General features: G+C 52.5%; 1 protein-coding gene across 1 annotated transcript; it reads left to right on the top strand.

Moving 5' to 3' along the window:
* Positions 1 to 4807: 4807 nt before the first annotated feature.
* On the top strand, positions 4808 to 5765 carry LOC107298747 (homeobox protein engrailed-1-like; the record flags this gene model as incomplete). The annotated part of the gene is made up of 3 exons (XM_029286606.1): positions 4808 to 5216; positions 5265 to 5484; positions 5596 to 5765. Coding segments are annotated over exons 1-3 (799 nt in total), but the record flags the coding sequence as incomplete, so codon positions are not given.
* Between the last annotated feature and the right edge of the window lie 3594 nt (positions 5766 to 9359).

Below are 9359 nucleotides of genomic sequence, written 5' to 3'. Positions count from 1 at the left end.
CCCCCCCCCCGGAAAAAGAAGATGTTGCCGAGGATGCCTGCCCCCCTCCTCCCCCTCCTCTTGCTTTTGAAATGAAGACCGCATCTCCCCCCCCCCAGCCCCCTCCCCGCGCTAATTGAATTAGTCCATTGAGAAGACTGTCAGGTACAATGAGGCGAGATCCCCGTGCATTTCACAGGGTCTATAGGCTTTGGGGACCCGGAATGTATAGTCTGACCTTCGCGCTCATAATCATAATGCCGCCCTTGTAAGAGAAATCTCTTCGCATTCACTTGCAACAAAAAAAACCTCTGGTCAGCCGGTCCCTGTAGGAAGGACGCAACCCATTGTGTTGCAACAGCTCATTTATGTCCTTCACCAAAGGCCCCAAGGAGATCCGATCTGGCCCCAGAAACAGGATTATCAGCGTGTACATTAAAGAAAGCAATATATATCCCTGCCGGAACGGAAGCAACCGGGGTAGTAGCAAAAGGGGCAGCGTTTTACAAGGTCGCCCCGGTAGCAACCCAGGGCCGGCCTGCGCAGATCGACGGAAGCCTGCGCGGGAGATCCCGGATCCCGGCGGGGGGATCCCCTCGGAATGGGGTTTTGAAGGCAGGGAAATGAGGCAGGGAAATGAGGTCAACTTATCCAAATATCTAATGCCTATAAAACACACGCCTATGACCCCCTACCTACCCCGGGGGCCTGAATATATGAAGACCACACAAACACAAACGCACACACACACACACACACACACACACACGCCTTCCTCCCAAAGTTTAAAACTGTGCCAACTTTCAAATATTCGGCCCGTGCCAATGCAGTTTATCTTATATTTCGTTTTGGGAATGTATGCTTAAAATAGTAATAATAGTGGCAATGATGTGAGCGGATAACAACAACAACAACAACAACAACAATATCCCCAGAGAGAAGCGGAGGAAGAACCCAAGAAAAGAGAAGGATTTTTCATTTTCTTGGCTTTTCTTACACTTCTCTCCCGCTTTTGGACGCCCACAGCCACAGAGAGACTCCGGCTCGTTTTCTGCGACTGGAGTGGAAACGATTTGACACTCTGAGAACAGAGCGAGAAGCAGCGGCGGCCGCGGCAGCCAGACAGAGGAGGCCGCCCGAAACGCCGAGCGGCAACTTTGGGCTGCTGCTTGCACGGCAGCCTTGGCGCTTCAGTGGGTCCAGCTCCTTAGCGAGGACCTTAACGCGAAGAGAAGGGGGGGAGTCCGAGTCAAACTGCAGGGGCCGAAAAGGGAAAGGCCGGGCCCTCTCTCGGCTTGGAGCCGCCTTTTCCCCTCCAGCTGGTCCAGCAACAACCTAAACGCTGCAAAGGCTGAGGTCTCCCTTGAAAACGGCAAGGCCCTTTAACTGACACCACACACACGAATCTGAGCTATTTCTTTTCGGATCACNGCGCGTCCCAGCACCTAATCAAAACTATGGGCCCGCCAGCGCATTTATCATCCCATTACTGTAACAAATCCGGGCTCCCACTCCATGAAAGGTAAAATGAATTACCGACGTTAAGCCGTCAATAAAGTCATTTCTGTAAATGGTGTCTCCGAAGGACTGCAGCATTATTCAACCAGCTTTATCAGCAGCTGGGAAATTACGTGGAGAGGCGCGCAGCGTGTAATAGGGGCCCTGCTTACTTTGATTAAGCGCTGTGCCAGGGAATAGTGACAGTGCTTTTTGACCAGGTTTTATTCGCCGTCTTCTGATGAACGCCAAGCTGATCAGGCGGAATGAAGAGTAATTAAAACCTATAAATTATCTTTCGCGGTCCTTCTCAAGGCGTCTCTTTGCAGGCGAGATAAGGCGGCGGACCCCCATTTACGGCTCTGAAAGGGACGGAGGCACACAAAGGCGACGCCGCTAAATGGGATATTGATAGTGTCCTAATTAGAATTTAATTAAGTACCCACGCTCGCTTTTGGGATAAAGATTTCATTTTTTTTTTCCTCGTCCTCCTCCCCTGTTTTTGCGAACTAAAATATAAATAAAGCCCGATTTTGGAAAAAGGGAGGGGAAACGCAACGAGAGGAATGCGAATGGCCAGATGTTCAACAGTCGTTTAATTTCGGCGTGTGCGTGCGCGTGATGTGTTGATTCTCTTGTGCCACTTAGCAGCTGATCTGTAATAGTCGCTTTTAAAGTTTGTTGCAAAAGTGGGCCTTTCTGGGCTAAAGGCGCGATTTAAAGCTTCCCTGCTTTAGCAGACCCGAGAATGCAGTGAATAAGGAACAAAGGCCATTCCCTGACATTTTAAGAAAAGGGTCTTTCTGGAATCTCTCCTTTGGGCGGCTGTGGGGGAATCGCCCGCATCCCATTTTAAACCCGGGCTCTCTTGAAACGATCCCGATTTGTCAGTCTTTCAAAAAATAAAAATAAAAAAATAAAAATCCACCTTTAAAAGAAAAAGAAGGAATCGGGGAGCGGAGCGAAAGAGAGAGTAACGACCGACCCACGTGATGCCGAGTAGGGGCTTCTCGTCCCTCCGCTCCTGGGCGAACGGGGGTCGCAGGTTGTCGGTCCGCAGGAGCACCTGTAAGCGGCGTGGGCGCCGACCCTGCAGCGAAAAAAAGTAGCTCCGGGGCCCAAGAAATCCTCCCCAGTCACCCTTCGGCTCAAAACCCACCATTGTGGTATTTCCCGACGCGGCAGCCTTTCGGAGCTTAAGCGTGCATTTGCGTGTAGGTGAGAGAATGAGCTCGGGGGAGTAGGATAACCCTCCCGCAAACAGTAGGAAGACAACCTATATTCACAACCAACCCCAGGCCGGTGCGGTCTCTCCGAGCGTTAGGCAAATTGCAGAAGGCCTAGTGTGGATGTTACTACTAGCCGTGACTCACTCTCTCTCTCTCTCTCTCTCTCTCTCTCTCTCTCTCTCTGTGTGTGTGTGTGTAGCAAAAATGGCAGCTCCCTCTCGAGTGAACTAAGCAGCCGACCACCGTTGGATTCTTGCACTAGAGGTTTTGGCTAAGAACCCCTTACATTTTAACCCGACGCACCTCGCTGGCTGCATCCCCCTATTCGCGTGTGAAAGCGCTGTGGGAGAAGTTGCCCATCTCTCAGGAATAAAGGAAGGGTTACCGGTGTCTCCGGACTAGAGAAAAGTGGGTGTCCGAAGCACTACCAAATCAGCCCAGATACCCTCAGCCCCTACTACTTCCCAACGGCGGGAAGAAAAGCTACTTCGCTTGAGGCGCCAGACTTGTGGGAGACACCTGCCAAGGCAAGGAAGTTAGATCTGAGCAAGGGCGTTCCAGAGATCCCACGGCAATTTTCCCCTTTCAGACCAACGCAACTGGAAAGTGCAGGCTTTGGGGCCAAAGCTAGCTCGAAGTGGTCTTTTTAAAGAAAATCCGTTTGGACAACAGCTCTTGGGTCTTGGGTTTCTCAAGCACAGTCATTTCAAATATGGGATGCACCCCGAATGCAGACGCAAAGCACAAAGAGAGAGGTGCGATTAGAAACGGGGAACTTCGCTCCCTCCCCTCCCGGCTACGTTGCTACTTATTCTCAGCAAAATGTATTTTTTTCTCTCCCCCGTTTAGGGTCCGGTTTTGTTTTTGGTTCAGAAAAAAAACTACCTATAAAGGATCCAAATCCTTTCCTTTCGGCAGGTTACGTTTTGTTAATGGAAAACCAGGAAGGAGTTTTGTTTTGTTTTTTAAATCACAAATTCCTTTTCCCGGCTTTAGAACTGACCCTAGAGAGACCCAAAGAGAAAGAGAGAAAGAAATACAGGACAGAGAGGAGGTCTTAATGGAAGTCGGAAAAGTTTTCGGTAGCGTTTATTTCATATTTGGTTGCTGAGAGTTATGACTGGCTGGAAAAAAAAATCCACGGCTGGAGGGACGCAGGAACGAGGAGCGGAGCGCGGTCTAAGGAGGAGAGGATGCGCCAAGCAACGCGTAAACCTCTCGCTCCCTTTGAATTAGCCAGCCCCTCGGATAATGTATCTGCAAAGTTCTAACGCAGCCCATTGGCTGACGTCAGGGGCGTCACAGACTTGTGGAGCCGCTCATTGGCTCTTTCCACGTGCGGGCCATCCTCACGTGCTTCCGGTTGGAATGAAAAAAAAAAAGTGTGTGGTTGAGAGATGTTTTTTAGGGAGAGTTTGTTGCAAGATCGGAGCTGTCAGAGATTTTGCCTTTTTTTTTTTGCTTTTTTTCCTTTTCCTTTTCCTTTCTTTTCTTCTTCTTTTTTTTTTAAAGAGGGGAAGAGGGGAAGAAAAGTGGGAGAAAAACATGCCCGCGCGAGCGGGCGATTAAAGCATCAGCCGAGAGCGATCCATGGGCAAAGCTGACTCTTTGACACTTGGGGAACCCCAACGCCGCGCCGTTTGGAGAAAGATGGGTAGACTGTGAGGACTTTGGGGGGAGGGGGCGGAGTTTGGGGGGGGCTGGTTTTGTTTTGATCTCTCTCTCTCTCTCTCTCTCTCTTTTCCAAGAGGGGGGAGGAATGAGAGGGAGAGGGAGAGAGAGAGAGAGAGGGTGAGACTGGAAATATAAGATAACTGCAAAAAAAAGCCAACCCGTCCAAATGCCCGAGTCTTTGGATACCTCTCTCTACTAGACCCCCGCTCTAAACCAACAAGTGGATTTTCTTTTTCTTTTTTTCTTTTTTTTTTTTTTGGAGGGCGTGCGGTTTCGCGCCCCCCACCCCCCACTTTCCTCCTAACAAAATTCTCAGCATCGGAATCCCCTCCACCACCTCCTGGACTTGGCGAGGTGGGGCAGCCCGGAAAGTGGCGGGGGGGGAGGGCCAAGAGAAGAACCGCGATCTCCGGAGCTGGCGACCCAGGATGGAAGAGCAGGCGGCGGACGCTAAAAGGCAGCGCGACTCGGCTCCGGCTCCAGTCGGCGGCGGGAGCAGCGGCAGCGGGAGCGACGGCGAGGGAGTCCCGGTGTCTCCCGGCGGCCACCCTCCCTTGTCTCCCGCCGCGCCTTGCCTCGTGCCTCTTCCCCATCACCCGCACCACCACCAGCACCAGCACCACCACGGCCACCAGCACCACCAGCACCAGCACCATCCACAGCAGCAGCCGGCGCCTCCGCCCCCCCAGCAGCAGCAGCAGCAGCAGCCGAGGCCGCCCCCGCCGCCGCCACCGCCGCAGCAGCAACAGCAGCACCGCACCACCAACTTTTTCATCGACAACATCCTGAGGCCGGACTTTGGCTGCAAGAAAGAGCACCTCTTGATCCTGGCCGGCGGCCCTGCGGCGGTCGGAGGAGGAGGAGGAGGGGGAGGAGGAGGGGGAGGCAGCGGCGGCGGCGGCGGCGGCGGCCGGGACAGAGACCTAGACCGCGCGGCCAGCTCAGGTAGAGAAAATGTCAGCCCACTGCTCGGCAGGCCCCTCCACCCGGCCTCCTCTCTCCTTAGCGCCGACTCGCCCGGGAACCCCGACAGCTCCTCCACGGCCTCCAAAGCGAGCCCCGCCGCGGCGGCTGCGGCAGCAGCGGTAGGGACGGCCAAGCCCCCCTCCACCACCACCGCCACCGCCACTACCACCACCACCACCTCCTCCTCCACCACCACCACCTCCTCCACCTCTTCCACCTCCTCCTCCTCCTCTTCCTCCTCCTCCTCCTGCTCGGAAGGGAGTGGAACTAACCCGGCGAAGTACGGGGAGCACGCCAACCCGGCCATCCTCCTCGTGGGCTCCGGGAATGGAGGAGTGGGGGCCTCCGGCGATTCTCAACAGCCGCTGGTTTGGCCGGCCTGGGTTTACTGCACTAGGTATTCAGACAGACCGTCCTCGGGTAAGAATCCTCTCGAGAACCCAACACCCCCCCCTTCCCTTCCCTTCCCTTCCCTCCCCTCTCTATCCTCTCGGGTGATTGTTGGTTCGGCTAAGCATGTCAGTTCCCCTCGCTCTCCACTCCCCCCACCCCCCCACCCCTCGGGACGATCAGCCTGTGACCTTCCTGTCCCTCTTCCGCCTCGGGATCCAAATCTGGGGCCGGGGAGGGGCGGGGACTTGCCGCGGGACCCAGCAGGCTCGGGGTCCTTGTCCCAAGGTTGCCCCACTCAGGGGCTCCGCTGACACTCCGGCTGGGTTAGGAGTTCCGCTTTGCCTGCGCTTGGGCTGAAAGTTGGGTTGAGTTTCCAAAGAAACGGAACCGAGTAATTCTTGGGAAGTCCAGCCGCTGGGGAGGCGGGCGGAGAGGGGGAGGTTGTGGGTTGGTTGTTTCATCTTCTGGATCCTCTTGTTCCTCACTTTCCACCCCCCCTCCGCCAACACACACCGCAATTTGAAGACCCTTTATGCAGAACGAAGAAGCCCCTTTCCCCTAAAAGGTCCCACCTCCCTCCTAAACGCAGAACAATCCGAGTTGGGGAGGTCGTTGGGAATCCAGCGGCCTCCTCCAAGCGGGCAACGGCGACCCTTCGGCGGAAAGCCTTTGGAACCAGGCTGGCCAACGTGTCCGTTTCGAGAGGCCGTTCCCTACATCCTGATTATTATTATTTTTGGCGACTCTTTCAGCAAGGAAGGCTTGAGCAAAGGCGTCTCCTTCCTTCGTTTTTATAGCTACGGGTGCGTAAAGTCAAGGGGAGGTTTTCAATTTTGGAGACCCCAGTCGAGCTGGTAGAATTAGCCAGGCGCGTTGGGGCGACTTCGGCGGCGAATTGTTTCTTACGCGCGGATGAAAGGTCGCCTTTAGTTCTTCTGGGCTAGTGCGGAGCGGTGGCTTGAACGAGACACCTGCACCTTTAGTATGCTGGATTATTTTTTTTTTTTGGGGGGGGGGGGGAAGTCCCAGGCAGGCGGTAGGGGCCGAAGGAACTGAAGGGCAGAAGATGTGCAAGCGTGCGGGGCGCGAAGGGAGAAAAAACAAACAAACGCTCGGTGCAAGGCAGGCCTCGCGTGGCGGAGATCAAAATGTAGGCCCCAGGCCTTGGCTTCGAGGTCTGGTCTTCTCCTCGTAGATGTAACCCAGACCCCATATCCAGTCATTTGATGTGACTTGGCCACCTTCATCCGCCAGGGCAGCAATGCCACCCCATTTGGCCTGGGGGGTACCCCAACTAAAAGAGTGGCGGGTGGACAGACACACACACACACACACACACACACACACAGAGAGAGAGAGAGAGAGAGAGAGAGAGAGAGAGAGAGAGAGAGAGAGAGAGAGAGAGAGAGAGGCTTTCCTCGGTTCCCTTCCCAGAGCAAAAGGAGGGAGAACCAAGCCGAGACCGGGGGAAGAGCCTTCCAGCGGCGGCTTTTTCCTCCGACGCTCCCCAGCCAGCTCCTTTCCGCAAGGCGATTGATCCAATCCGCCGCTCTCCGCGTCCTCCGCCGCCGCCGCCGCCGCCACCGTGCGGCTATTGACACCTCCCCGCGCCTGGAAACGTAGAAAAGCCACTGTGATTGACTAAACCAGTTGATTGAGTGATTGAGCTGTCAGGACTATCTCGTCCGCGCGAGGACACCGGGATTTTAGCCCTCCTTTCCCAGCGCCCCTCCGCCTGGCCAAGGCCGGGCTCTGGGTTTTAAAGGTGTTGGACCCCTCGGAAAGCAGAAGGCCTCCTTCGCTCACGCGGTTAAGGCCAACCTGTTGGCACTCCTGGGCTTCCTGGAGGGGTTGGGGGCGAGGGTTAAATCTGTCCCTTCCCGGGCCCTACGCTTCCCTTTTCCAACATCTATTATTTTATTTTATTTTATTTTTATTTTTATTTTATTTTCGGTGTGGAGGCCAAGGCGGCGTGCTCTAAGCAGGTGTCTGTTTAGTTCCCCCAGCTGCTCTCTTTAGAGACCAGGCCGAATTAGGGGGCAGGGTCTGTTTTCCAGGTCATTTGGGCAGGATCTGACCCTCGACTTTCACCAACTAGCCCAACACAACATCCCCAGCAGCTTTTTTGGGGGGGGGTGTGTTTGGAGAAGGGGAGGGCGGTTCTCTGGGAAAAAATATCGATCTGAAATCTGCGGTTATCCTTGGTGTTTTTTTTTTTTTTAAGGGTAAAGCAGATTTGTACATCCGTCTGCGTTTTTGCCTCCTGTACCTTATGCCCGTGCGTGAACACGCGTCTGTATAGATATCAGCATTACCTTTTTATCTAGTCAAACTCGAAATAAGACGGAGTTGTAACTTTGAGGCCTAACTATGTCCTCGCGAGTTTCCATCTGGGACTTTTTCCCCGAATCTTAAGAAAAAAATCTCACTTGAAGCTTAGCGAGGAAATCGAAAAGCAACGAATTTCCCTTTTATACTGTAAAAGACCTTCGCTCCCAAAACACGCGCACACAAAACACACACGGAAATATTTTTTCTTCTTTTCTTTTCTTTCTTTTTTTTAGGAGCGTCTTTACAATATTTCTTATGACTTTGGAGAATAGATAAAGAACGTACTTTAATACATTTTTTTTTAAAAAAAAAGTCTAAACAATTTTTAGCTATTTTTTTTTCCTCCAGCGATGCAAAATAAGGAAGGGTTTTGAAATGATACGCCCTCTGGCCTGAGAGTTTAACAACTAAACCAACATATTTTAAATGGCCGCCTTTTCCTGAATAAAATTTCAAGTTCCCTACAAAACTACGGGGAGGCAGAATCATGGGAGGGGGGTGGGAAATATAGAACAATTTGCTCTGCTGTCGGTGATCGGCATGGATGGGTTTTGTTTCTATTTTGTTTCTTTGGATTCTTTTATAGGCAGTAGAAGCGCCTGATTCCAGGTCTTGTTTGTTTGTTTTTTAAAAAGCCAACTTTCAGGAAAAGAGAAACTTCCAAGTGGAATTTTACAATATAAAACCTCAGATTTGCCAAATCTGCCCCAAATAAAAACGACCCATTCCCTAATTTTTCAGCTTTTATTCTAGTAGCTAAAAATATACCCGCAGCGCGGGGGGTGTGTGTGTGTTGTGTGTTTTCACGCGTCTGTAGGCAGAATTTGTTCTAGGTTTCCCCAGTTTGGTGCAGTTTCAAGGCAATGTGTCCTTATGTGGACACAATTTGGGGGTGGGGGGTGTCGATGCTCGGAATGAGAAAGCGGGTGGTGGTGAAGTAGAGCTGGGGGATTCTCAATCAAGATTTGCTTTGTTTCAATCTTCTCTGTTGAAACATTCAACGGGCCCCGTATCTCTCTTTCCTAAATTTTAACAGGGAGGCCACATTTTCTTGCTTGCTTGCTTGGGTGGCTTTCACGTGGAAGGATATTTGTTTGTTCTCCTCCTCTGGGTCAAACAGACTCCTAATCCCAAAGAGTTGGCTTCTGTTTTCAGGCTGCAGCGGGCAGGCCCCACTCTCTACCTGACGGCCAACGGTTGTGTATTTCGGTCGCTTTTCTTTCTTTCTTTCTTTCTTTCTTTCTTTCTTTCTTTCTTTCTTTCTTTCTTTCTTTCTTTCTTTCTTTCTTT

This window comes from Protobothrops mucrosquamatus, unplaced genomic scaffold, assembly GCF_001527695.2.
Source record: "Protobothrops mucrosquamatus isolate PMUCROS unplaced genomic scaffold, P.Mucros_1.0 scaffold4247, whole genome shotgun sequence".
NCBI lineage: Eukaryota > Metazoa > Chordata > Lepidosauria > Squamata > Viperidae > Protobothrops > Protobothrops mucrosquamatus.
The sequence above is the reverse complement of the archived record's forward strand: the minus strand, read 5'-3'. Positions and strand labels throughout refer to the sequence as shown.